General features: G+C 44.5%; 2 protein-coding genes across 2 annotated transcripts in view; one reads left to right on the top strand and one right to left on the bottom strand.

The window, feature by feature from the left end:
- The window catches only part of Wdr76 (WD repeat domain 76), a 47,592-nt gene extending 39,551 nt beyond the window's left edge, over positions 1–8,041 (top strand). The window contains 2 exon segments of the mRNA XM_051144501.1: positions 1,149–1,202; positions 7,707–8,041. Of these exon segments, the coding sequence (XP_051000458.1) occupies positions 1,149–1,202; positions 7,707–7,971 (319 nt within the window). The 3' untranslated portion in view covers positions 7,972–8,041.
- Positions 8,042–9,122: 1,081 nt separating this feature from the next.
- The window catches only part of Frmd5 (FERM domain containing 5), a 271,347-nt gene continuing 268,030 nt past the window's right edge, over positions 9,123–12,439 (bottom strand). Inside the window, exon 15 of the mRNA XM_051144506.1 lies at positions 9,123–9,509. Coding sequence (XP_051000463.1) covers positions 9,381–9,509 — 129 coding nt within the window. The 3' untranslated portion in view covers positions 9,123–9,380. The remainder of the gene's footprint in view (positions 9,510–12,439) is intronic.

Consider the following 12,439-nt stretch of genomic DNA (forward strand, 5'->3'; position numbering starts at 1 on the left):
TCTTGAACACGCGCACGCACGCACGCACACCCCCACCCCCAAAGGGTTGAAATTATTTTCTTCAACAAATATATCTAGTGAACGTATCCCGTGGGTCACACTCAAGGATGGTGAACACGTGATCTGTAGGTGCCCATGTTAGTGTCTAGCAGAATGTGTGAGTTTTACCAGGAGATGAAGTCAGAGTGTTTATCATGAGGGCAGAGCAGCCGTGTCCCTTTCCGCCCACACAGGGTTTTTGGTTTGTGTGTTTCAGCAGCTTTTTACCCCTTTTTATTCATTTACACTCTAGAGTTGATGCTACAACATTAACCTCTAGTAAGTAAGCTTTCTAATAATCAAGCCAGGCAAGAGATTACTCTGGATCAGCTGGGGCAGAGGGGAGGTGTGATACTGAGGTTGGCTTCCTTCTACCATGGTACCCAGTAGAGGATTCTGGGTCCCTCCACTTGCATGCCAGCCATCAGTCTGTTCAGTTTGGAAACTGCACTGTCAGGCTGTCACGTAAAGAGGCAGGAAGATTGCTTTTTGGGCCTGCACGCACTCAGAGTGTTAGTGCATTTTCATACCACAGCCTATGTCTGTTGCCTATTTGTGAATCTGAATGTCGTTTTAGATGCCAGATTGGCACTTTAGGATGCGCACGCTAAGCTGGTATAGTGGTGTGTACTTGTAATTTCAGCTCTCAGGAGGCCACGTAGGAAGATCAGCAGTTCTAAGCATGCAGAATGAGATACTGCCTTTGTCTCTTTTCTTTTCTTTTCTTTTCTAGACAGGGTTTCTCTGTGTAGTCCTGGACCTCAACTCTGTAGCCTTGAATTTGAGCTTACCTTGAACTCAGATCCCCAGCTCTGGGATTAAAGGCATGTGCCACCACTGCCCAGCTGTGAGATACTGTCTTAAAGAAAAACATTTTTTTTTTTTTTTTGAGTAATAGTGTTTAAATATTTCCACACTAAGCTTATAATAAAGACTGAATTTTAGTAAGCCCATGTACTTAGTGTTAAAGATGGTGTCTGTGGTTAGACTATGACCCCACGTAAAGTGATGACTGTTTTCTACTGTGAATCTTACACACTTACACCATTTCAGAAAAACTGGAATCTCAGTACAGGATGATATAACTGTTTCCAACATTTGTTTTGCAGAGTCTTTGACAGCAGCTCCATATCTTCCCAGATTCCTCTCCTCACTACCATCAGGTAGGTCTCTGTGCACTGAATACCCTAGGTCCTGGGCTGCGTGAGCTGAGCTATCCATACAAGGCCCAGGCTGGGCGTGTGGCTGTCAGGAAGAGGCTGTACTCCTGGCTTATGGTGCCTTGTGAGCATCCTCATTCTCCAGTCCTGTACAGAGGCGCTCTCGCTCCTGGGTCTCAGTGGTCCGGCGCTTAGTCGGCATGTGCTCTCTAAGGCTCTTTTTGGCCAAAGTTAAGGTCTTTATTGTGACTTGAGTTACAGTTAGTACCTTATTCAAGAAGATTGCAACTACTTGATGGGGCTCCAGGAGCTCAGACTGAGCCTGTTTATGCTGGACTCACGTGGCTCCCGCACTTTCTACCTCGTGTTCTGGTTGTCTTCCAGAACCCACTGCTTTGAATGTGTACCAGTTAACGTCTGACTCCATTCCGCCCTCTGTGCCTTCTCTCTAGATGGTGCTTTTATCATTGTGAAGTGTGGTGTAGCTCTGCCTCACCAGCGTCAGTTTTCAGGCTCTATTTAAGCCGATCTGTTTCCTTTGTCATAGGTTTTACCCATTTCATTTTATTATACAGATGTATGTTCCAAATTTTGGCCACAGATATTGTCACAATGACAGGGTTTCTTTTATTAAGGCTGACTAGTTTCCCTCTGTGTGAGTGTGTGTTCTGCATTTTATCCATTTCTTTGTTGTTCTTGTTGTTATTCTTTGGTTTTTTTGTGGGTTTGTTGTTGTTTTGAGACAGTCTCACTAGCTATTCTGGAACTCCCTCTGTAGAGCAGGCTGGCCTTGAACTTGAAGACACCCTCTACCTCTGCCCACCATGCCCAGCCCTTATTTAATTTATTAACAAATAGAAATACGTATGTTTATACATGTTTTGAAATATGTATACATTATAGAATGGCTAAATTGAACTATTTAACATGCATTACCTTACATTCCATTTTCTTTCTCTGATGAGTACGTTTAAAGTGTACTTACTGACTTTAAAGAACTGTTGTGCTGGTGAGGTGGCTCGGAGGGTAAAAGTGGTTGCTGAGCAAGTGTGCTGACCCGGAGTTCTCTTCCTGTAGGTGGGTGTCAGGCAGCTCACTACTGCCTGTAACTTCAGTTGCCCTTTGATGGCCCTGCACTCACATGGAGTGCCCTCCTTCTGACATGTATCAGCAGGCAAAAATAAATCTTTAAAAAGCGAAAAAAAAGTTACTGACTATTCTAGAATAGATCTCTTGAATCTGTTCCCGCTCTCGGAAAGCTTGCAGTCTTTTATAAGCACCTCGCCAGCACCTCCTCTACCAGCCTCTGTTAACTCATCTTTGACTTCTCATTTAAATTCTACATGACCATGAGACTGTGTCCTACTTGTCTTTCTGTGTCTTGTTTATTCCATGTGACATTGTTTTCCGGGTTCGTTTGTGTTGTCACAATGACAGGGTTTCTTTTATTAAGACTGACTAGTTTCCCTCTGGGTATCTGTGCTCTGCATTTTGTCTGTTTATCTGCTGGTTTTTATCTAGCCCTGGCTGGCTTAGAACTCTGTATGTAGATGAGGCCAGCCTCGAACTCACAGAGATCTGCGTCCTGAGTGCTGACATTCAAGGTGTGTGCTAGAATAAAACCCTAGGTCTGTAGCTCTCTAATATTTGGCGAAGGTGCTAAAAACATGCCCTAGGGAGGAGCCCCTTTCTCTTCAAAAAGTGATGCTGGCAGACTGTCGTGTTGCCTGCTGCAGAGTGGAGTCACATCCTTATCTCACAGGAGAGAAGAAACTCAAAATAAAGACTTGAAAACTAGAAACAGCAAAACTAGTAGGGGAAATCACTTCAAGACATAGCCAGGAACTACAGTAGGACTACAGTAGCACCCACTGTAGCCCCAAGAGTTGACAAATGTGATTACTTGAGATTGAAAAATGCCCTTTAATCCCAGCACTTGGGAGGCAGAGGCAGGCGGATCTCTGTGAGTCCAAGGCCAGCCTGGTCTACAAAGTGACTCCAGGACAGCCAAGGCTAACACAGAGAGATCCTGTCTCCAAAAACCAAAATCCAAAAACCAAAAACCAAAAACAAAACAAAAAAGTAAACAGGTATTATTTGCTCATGTTTAAATCTAAAAGTTTCTCCTTTTTTGCCCCAGTTTTTTGAGTGCTGTGTAGATATTTAAATTTTATTTATTTGTTTGTTTATTTTGGGGGGGTTGAGACAGGATCTCTCTGTGTTATCCTTGGCTATCCTGGACTTGCTTTGTAGACCAGGCTGGCCTTGAACTCACTGTGATCTGCCTGCCTCTGCCTCCCAAGTGCTGGTATTAAAGGTGTGCACCACCACACCTGGCTATTTATTTGGTGTTTTGAGACAGGGTTTCCCTGTGTACCCTGGTTGATCTGGAACTCGCCCTGTAGACCAGGCTGGCCTGAATTCAGTGATCTTCCTGCCCCTGCTTCCTGAGTGCTGGGATTAAAAGGTATGTGCCTCCGCTGTCTGGCTACGTTTTGTTTTTTATTATTGTGTGTGTACAGGCGGGCTGGTGCATGTGGTGGCATGTGTATAGGTGAGAACAGCCTTTAGGAGATTTTTCCCTCTATCGTGGTCTCGGACTGAGCTCCAGTTGTCAGGTGGAAGCTTCTGAAGCCATGAAATATCAGGTTCTTGTTCTTAAAAATTCATACCAAAACTCCAAAGACCCTAAATGGCCAAAAAGGATCAGGTTCTTGTTCTTAAAGATTATTTTTGGCTCTTTAGTTGGGTGGTTTTCTTTTTCTTTTTGTTTTTGTTTCTTGTTTTTTGAGACAGGGTTTCTCTGTGTAGCCTTGGCTGTCCTGGACTCGCTTTGTAGACCAGGGTGGCCTCAAACTCACAGTGATCCGCCTGTCTCTGCCTCCTAAGTGCTGGGATTAAAGGCATGCGCCACCACACCTGGCCTGCTCGCCATCTTACTTATTTAGAGGCAGGGTCTCACTGTGCAGCCCTTGCTGGCTTGGAACTTGCCCTGTAGATCAGGCTGGTCTTGGAACTCAGAGTGATCCACCTGCCTCTGGTTTCAGAGTGCTGAGATTTCACCTCCAGCTTTCACCTTAGTTCTGACAGGGCCTCTCATTGACTTAGAGCACACTGTTTTGGCTAGAGTGGTGGGCCAGCAAGTGCCTGAGTTATTCCCGCCTCCCCCCTAGTGCTGCGGTTACAGGCAACCACTGGTATTTTAGTGGTTGCTGGGGGTTTAAATGCTAGTATTTTATGCTTATTTCTTTTATCAGTGTTTGTGTCTCTTTGTAGCCAAGCCTTCCATGTCCTTGGTTTATTCCTAAGGTATGCCTTTTAGCATCACCTGTCCCCCTGGTGCACTCAGTCTCTCTGTAGTCCGAGCTGATTGACTCAGCTTCCCTGGTACCGAGGTCTAGGTGCCCACCACCATGCCTGGTTGGTGAGGATGCGTCTTAATTTTGTTTTGGATTGGTTACTATGAATGTGTAGTGACGACTACTTTTTGTGTGGGTTACTTTTTGTGTGGGTTTTGTGTGTGTTACTTATATAATAGGGAATTTTTTGCTCTTGGCTAACTGCTGAAAAAAAATTACTGGTCTAGAGAGGCCCAGTTATAATCAGTTCCAAGATGGCAGCCTCCATGCTCTTGAGCAAGGGAGAACAAAACCCAATGTTTATTCCTTGTAAAAACTAATTTCCTAAATTAAGACTTAGTTCTTATCATTTCTCTCTCAGTCTTTTAAATATTAAAATTTACTATCATTATTTGTGTATTTGTGTGTTTGTTTGTTTATTTATTTATTTATTGAGGTCCAGTTTTGTATAGCCTAGTATGGCTTTTAGATCATTAAAATGTAGCCGAAACAATTTCTTTTTACAGGCTTGCTTTTGCTTAAATGTTGTTTATCGTGTGTATCTGTGTATGGGTGTGTGCAGACGTGTGTCAGGCATGGCTCCGTGGCAATGGTGGCTCTGTGGTGACATTTCCCACTGAGATGCAGGGATGCTTGCATCTCATTGAAACCCGAAAAAACAGGAAGGAAGATCTGTATGGCTATAAATCTCAAGGTCTAAACGTCAGGAAACCACTTCTTCCAGGGAGGGCCCACTTCCTCAAGGACCAGCAGCTGCCCATAGGTACCAGCTGCTGGGGACCACGTGTGCTGGCGCAGGAACCTGTGGGTACATTTTACATCTAGACCATAACATCTCACCAACAGCATGACACACAACCACTGAGAAACAGACATGTGTCTTGACATTAAATCCTGGCTTCCTGAGTAATGTTGCTAGGAATTCCTTTCTTTTGAGCTTTTAGACAAGGAGAAATCCTTTCGGCCTGCTGCACAGGCTAGTTTTGTGTGTCAACTTGAGTCATCGGAGAGGAAGGAGCCTCAGTTGAGGGAATGCCCCCATGAAATCCAGCTGTAAGGCATTTTCTCAGTTGTGGGTGGCACCATCCCTGGGCAAGTGGTCCTGGGTTTTATAAGAAAGCAGGCTGAAGGCAGAGGCAGGCGGATCGCTGAGTTCAAGGCCACCCTGGTCTACAAAGTGAGTCTAGGACAGCCAAGGCTACACAGAGAAACCCTGACTCAAAAAACCAAAAAAAACAAAAAAAAAAAAAAAAGCAGCAAGCAAGCAGGTTGAGCAAGCCACTAAGCAGCACCCCTCCACGGCCCCTGCATCAGCTCCTGCCTCCAGGTTCCTGCTGTTTGCGTTCTGTCCTGACTTTGGTGATGAACAGTGATATGGAAATGTAAGCCAAATAAACCCTTTCCTCCTCAACTTGCTTTTTGGGCATTGTGTTTGGTGCAGTAATGGAGACCCTACTTAAGACACCTGCCTTTTTCCCACCCCCTCCCCCCTTAAGTGATGAGGTCTTGCTGTGTTGCCCAAGCTAGCTTGCTGAATTCCTGGAATAAAGCGATCTTTCTCAGTAGCTGAGACTACCACCTGTGTTAAATACAATGGATTTTTATGTTTGTTGATATTTGTATCCTACATTAAGAAACTGTATGAGCATGCATGTGAGTGCACGTGTGGAAACCCTAGGTCAACTTTAGGTGTTATTCTGCAGGAGTTGCCACTTTGACTTTTGAGACGGGGTCTCTCAGTGGCATCTCAGGCTCACAGTTTTGGCGAGGCTGGCTGGCCAGTGAGCCCCAGGGGTCCCCTGTCTCATCTCCTCAGCACTGGGGTTACAAGTGTGCCCATGCCACCATGACCAGTTTTTTAAGTAGGTTCTTATGTTGATGTGACAAGATCTTTACCACCTGATCCATCTTTCCAACCTCTGTTATCTTGTGACTTTGATTGAAATTATATAGTAAGTAGATTTTTTAAGGCGTGGAATCTGTTATTATTTTTTTTGTTTTTATGAGATGTGATGAGTCATCCGCAGTCCCCGCCCCCTTCTGTGCTTCCTTCTCTGTCTAAAGGATCAGTATAGTGGTGAGATAACACCTTTACCTTGTTCTTGGTCCCAGAGGGCGAGCTCTCAGCCTTCACCAGTCTGGTGCACTGTGGGCTCTTCACGTGGGTTGTCTGCCTCCTTCCCAGTGTGCTGGGTGAGTGCATCATGAAGGGATTTCTTCACTTTCAGCGTCAACTGTGCCGATCACGTGCCTGTTCCTCACTTTGCTAACACTGGCTGTGTTGTTATGGCACCTTGTCTCCACTTGACCACAGTGTGTAATTCTTTACTATGCTATGAATTTGGTTTGTTAATTAAGTTAATTAAATTATTTTGTATTTTTGAGACAGGGTTTCTCTGTGTAGCCTTGAGCTGTCCTGGACTCACTTTGTAGACCAGGATGGCCTCGAACTCACAGTGATCCACCTGCCTCTGCCTCCCGAGTGCTGGGATTAAAGGTGTGCGCCACCACCGTCTGGCACAGTATATTCTTAAAATTATTTCTCTTGTGGGTGTACAGAACAGTGAGGAAAGGAACTGTTTTAGGACTGGTGGCTCTGTTGTGGCTCTGGGCTTGATTCCCCAGACTGCATACACTGGTGAAGTGCGGTGTATGCCTGGAAGGTAAAGGCAGGGGGATCCGAAGTTTAAGGTCATTCTCTGTTTCAAAGTTCAAGGTCAGCCTGGGCAACAGAAGACCCTATCTCGAAAAGAAAAGGGGGGGGGGATCTTTTGTTTAAATGTGTTTGTAGACTTATCTATGTGTATGTGTCTTTTGCCTATGTGTGCGTATGTGCGCCACGTGTGTGCCTGGCACCAGCTGAGGTCAGAGGAGGGCATTAGGTTCTTTGGAACTGGAGTTACTGATGGTTGTGAGGCATCATATGGGTTCTGGGAACCAATAAGTGCTTTCATCACTGAACCGTCTCCAGTCCCAGAAAAAGGTACCATTTCTGTAAGTGTACCTTCCGGGCATACACTGAAAGTTGGATGGTAAAGCAGGCATTGTCTACACTGGGCTTTGGTTTTCTAATCTCCTGCTTTATGCTAATTTGAATTATTGAGCACTTACAAGTAAATACTGTTTTGTTTTTGTTTCTCCCTGCCAGGCACAATACTATCACTGGGAGATGGCTAACGAGGTTCCAAGCTGTGTGGGACCCTAAACAAGAAGACTGCTTCGTAGTCGGTAGCATGGCCCACCCACGGCGGGTGGAAGTCTTCCACGAGACCGGGGAGAATGTGTGTTCTCTTTTGGGAGAATGTCTTGCATCTGTATGCTCCCTCAGTGCTATGCACCCTACTCAGTATATTCTGGCTGGAGGTAATTCCAGTGGGAGGGTGCATGTTTTCATGCATCGAGAAAGCTTCTGAGCTTTTGGGTAGGTCCAACAAATTGCTGTGGCTAAGGAGCCTAAAGCTTGCTTTCACACAGTGTAGTCCATCTGTTAGCAAATATGACATTGCTTTCTCAGTGAGACCTCTATGCAGAATGTCACATTAGCCAGGAAGGGCCTTGGAGGCCGTTTCTAGAGGATGAAGGAGGGACCTGGCACAGAAACTGTTTTCAGCACTTTTTGATTGTTTTGAGACAGCGTCTTGTGACGCCCAGGCTGGCCTCAGACTCTATGTAGCCAAGAATGATCTGGAACTCATGAGCCTCTTACTTCTGCCTATTAAGTGCTAAGACCACAGGCATGTACCACTGCACTGAGCATCTCAGCACTTTTAATTAGGCTGTATTCTCAGAAATTCTAACAAATGATACCACTTTGAGTGGCTACTATTAGCTTTTTGAGATATTATGAGACCATTTTGATACCGTAGTGATCTATATAGATCTGTGATTTATTTAGTTTGGGGTAAATGCTTATTTCTCACATTGGAATAGGTCCAACCCGATCATCAAAGTCTAATTATTAAACATATTAAATTCCAGGGACTGTTGCATGCTAGGCAAATATTCTACTATTTGAAACTTGTTTTTTGTTTTGTTGTTGAGACTGGATCCTACTGTGTAGTCCAGGCTAGCCTTGAACTTAGTATTCCTGCCTCACTTTCCCAAATACTGGTACTATAGGTGTGCACTGCTATGCGCAGCCAGAACTTAGTTTTGTAAGCTAAGAACCATTTTTAGGGGTCCTTGTATCTCAGTTTAGTGTTACTTGAAATCCTGAGAGGCTAGGGCCTGAGTCTACATGCTTGGAGCTCTGTCTGCTTCCTTTGGGAAGCTCCTGACATGCACCAGGACTGTGTTGCATTTGAATTTATACCGTTATTCTATATTCTTGTGTACAGACTGGGCTCCAGGCAGGGTTTCTAGCTTTTCACGTGAAATTAATAACCCCAGCCCTTGAGGTAGAAACAGGAGACTCAGGAGTTCAAGGCCAACTTGGCTCACCTTCCCTTACCCCCAAATTAATAAAGCACAGAAAGCAAAATTTGGATGTTTATTTTTTAATTCGAGGACTTAAAAATAAAACTTAGTTTCATATGCGTATATATATGTGTGTGTTTATATGTGTATATATATAGCTAAAGATATACATATGGTATATGTTTATACATATTCTGCTGAATCAGTGGCCTGGTGTCACGATGTGACATATATTCACCATTTTCTATTATTTGCCAAAGTGACTACTGAAAGGTTATAAATAGCTTAGGCAGTATGTTTGGATTGTAAGAGGGAATACTTAATTATATACATCACAGAAATAAAGGGATATGAATTTTTCTTGAATAATTTCTTTGAGTAATCTTTGTGATTAAAAATCTAGCGGCTAGAGATGCTCACCAGTTAACAGCTCTTTCAAATGACCCAGCTTTGATCGCCAGCACCTACATGGCTCATGACCACATGCAACTCCAGTTCTAGGGGATCCAGTGCCGCCTTCTGGCCTCTGTGAGTACTGCATACACATGGCATCCAGACATATGTGCAAGCAGAGATTAAAACAAAGGTTAAAAAAAAAAAAAAACAAAACTAAGAGTTAAGTGTGGTGGCACACGATTTTAATCCCGGGAGGCAGAGACAGGCAGATCTCTGTGAGTTCAAGGGCAGTTCTGTCTGCCTAGTGAATTCCAGGCCAATCAGTGAGACCCCCATCTAAAAAAACAGAACTATGTGTTGGAGGCTTAGTTTTAATAATCATGGGTATTCATAAGGAAGTGGTGGTTCTGTTTCATAATTGACAAAATTTTTCTTGATTTTTATTTTTATTATGTGTTTGTTGCCCAGGAGGTCAGAGAAGGGTGTCAGATCCCCTGGAATTGACATTCGAGCCCGTTCTGAGCCACCGTGTGGGTGCGGGGATCTGAGCCTGGGTCCCCTCCAGGTACTAAGTCATCTCTTTCTCCACAGATTGGTAACTTGGTAAAGTGAGATCAGTTACAAGCTTTTGTTGCTGTTCTTGGTTTTTTTTTGTTTTTTGTTTTTGTTTTTGTTGTTGTTTTAAAAAAAGACCATTCTCTTACGGTATTTAAATATTTATTAAGTTTAAAAATAATCTCCATGGCACCAGTGATTTTATGCTAACTACATACTGCATATGTAGAAAAAAGTACATTGCTTTGAAGGAGAACGTAACTTAAGAGATTTTGGCACATGAAAGGTTAACAGCTCTCTACTTTTAAATGAGACTAAGAAATTCACATTTGTAGGTAGTTTTCCCTCTACTGCTTAAAAGTGCAGCACACTATTCGGTAGGTATTTCCTCTGGTCGACGCTGCTATGCAAATCTGCTTTTTCTACAGTGAGATCAACTAAATCTGAGAGGAAAGGACAGACATAGAACACAGCAAAACCAGACTGAAAACTACAACTGTAATGACGGTAAAACACTGAAAAACACTAGTCACCAGTAACGGGGTTTGCTATCGAACTATTGAAAACTATTTGGAAACCAAATCGAAGGAAGCCTTTTTCTGTCCTTATTTTCTATTTTCTGGAATTAGCCTTGGAAAAAAAAAACAACCTGAAGGTTCCGGGTCAGATGTTGGAAATGGCACAGATCACTGCACTGTTAGGACTCTAGACACAAGAAACACACCAGGCAAGGGCAGGCTGCCTCCCTCCCGTGTTAATGAAGGTCAGAGGCGAGGCTACCGATCACTGCATAGACGCCATGTTCTACAACTGAGGTAGGAGCACTGTACTAGAAGGCAGTCTGCTATGTTGCATAAGAATAGAAATCCGTTTCACAACAGCCCTGTTCCCCGTTATCCTTTGCCTCTGGGGGTGGGGAGGACCCTGACACCAGCCCTGTGCTAAGTAAGCCTTCGCTGTGCAGTTGACAAGTGGCAGTGGCTCTTGTCATGCGGTAAATGTTTTAGGTTTTACCCACATTGTTGCTGGTATGGAGGTGATCAGATAGGCCTGGATCCGTCCCTAGAGTCGCCGCTGTTCAGACTTGGCAGTACTTGAGGCCTCACTACTGGTTGGTTGGTCATTGGAGCACCCGGCAAAGCCCCCCCTTGGCAAATGGTCTGGATGTCTCGCGTGAGACAGGAGTCAACGCTGGCCCTCTCGCTAACATGTTAGTTGTATTGTTTGGTCAGAGTTTGCATCTTATGGCTCAGAGCCAATCTCAGCATATTGCAGTTTGGGGTTTATTTTTCTTGGAAGTGGGAGGCTGGTGGTTTGAGACAGGGTCGCATGTATCCCAGGCTGGCCTTAACTTACTATGTAACTGAGGATGACCTTGAACTTCTGATCCTCCTGCCTCCCTGCAGAATGCTAGGATCACAGGTATATGCCACCATGCCCGGTTTTATGTATCATTAGCAGTCAGACCCAGGGCCTTATGTGTATTAGGGAAGTTCTCTGCCCACTGAGCTACACAGCCTTAGCCCTATGCTCAACTTCTCTTTTCTTGGAACAAGCCATATTCCTTTATGCATGCATTATCAGAGGTGTGCTAAAGTGGCAGAGCATGCTTTGCAAGACCAGAACTTTATTAAAAGTTTGTTGACCTCTGGTCTAGAATACAAAGGGCATCTTTCTTTTCTTTCTTTTCTTTTTTTTCTTTTTGGTTTTTTCGAGACAGGGTTTCTCTGTGTAGCCTTGGCCATCCTGGACTAACTTTGTAGACCAGGCTAGCCTCGAACTCACAGCGATCCGCCTGCCTCTGCCTCCCGAGTGCTGGGATTAAAGGTGTGTGCCACCATGCCCGGCTCTTTTTTTTTTTTTCTTTTTTCAAGACAGAGTTTCTCTGTGTAGCCTTGACTGTCCTGGACTCACTTTGTAGACCAGGCTGGCCTCGAACTCAGAGATCCACCTGCCTCTGCCTCCTGAGTGCTGGGATTAAAGGCATGCGCCACCACACCTGGCTATGGGCATCTTTCTTTAACTTATGTAAATGCCCTCCTTGGCATCCGCCAACCCCTTTTTTAATTAATTAATTAATTTGTTTTATGGCTGCCGTATTCTGAACGTTGACATGATTCTACCACCCCAGACAACAAAATAAGAGGAGCTCAAATGTACTATAGCTCACTCTGTCCTGCACTTGGGGCTACTTGGCTCCACTGTTGTCTGGGCCTCTTGGCTGTCCTTGAAATATGTCCCTGGGCCTCAGATGACCTAGCAAGCTCTCCCTGAGATGAAGCAAGCTCTTGTTATTGGTGATAGGAAGTACAGAGGCCTGGGGACCGCTGCTCACCTTGGTGTGTGTGCCTGTGCTGCTGTGATGATGCTGAGTGTGCTCCTTGGCTACGTTTCCTAGAGCAGAGGCTGACCCTGTGGGTGGCACCCCTACAGTAAGTGTTGGTCAAGTTCTGTCTCTGTAGGCCTCGTTTAGTGTTTCCTGGTCCCTTCCAAGGCTGCTTGCTTTCAATGCTT

This window comes from Acomys russatus, chromosome 4 (assembly GCF_903995435.1).
Source record: "Acomys russatus chromosome 4, mAcoRus1.1, whole genome shotgun sequence".
Lineage (NCBI taxonomy): Eukaryota > Metazoa > Chordata > Mammalia > Rodentia > Muridae > Acomys > Acomys russatus.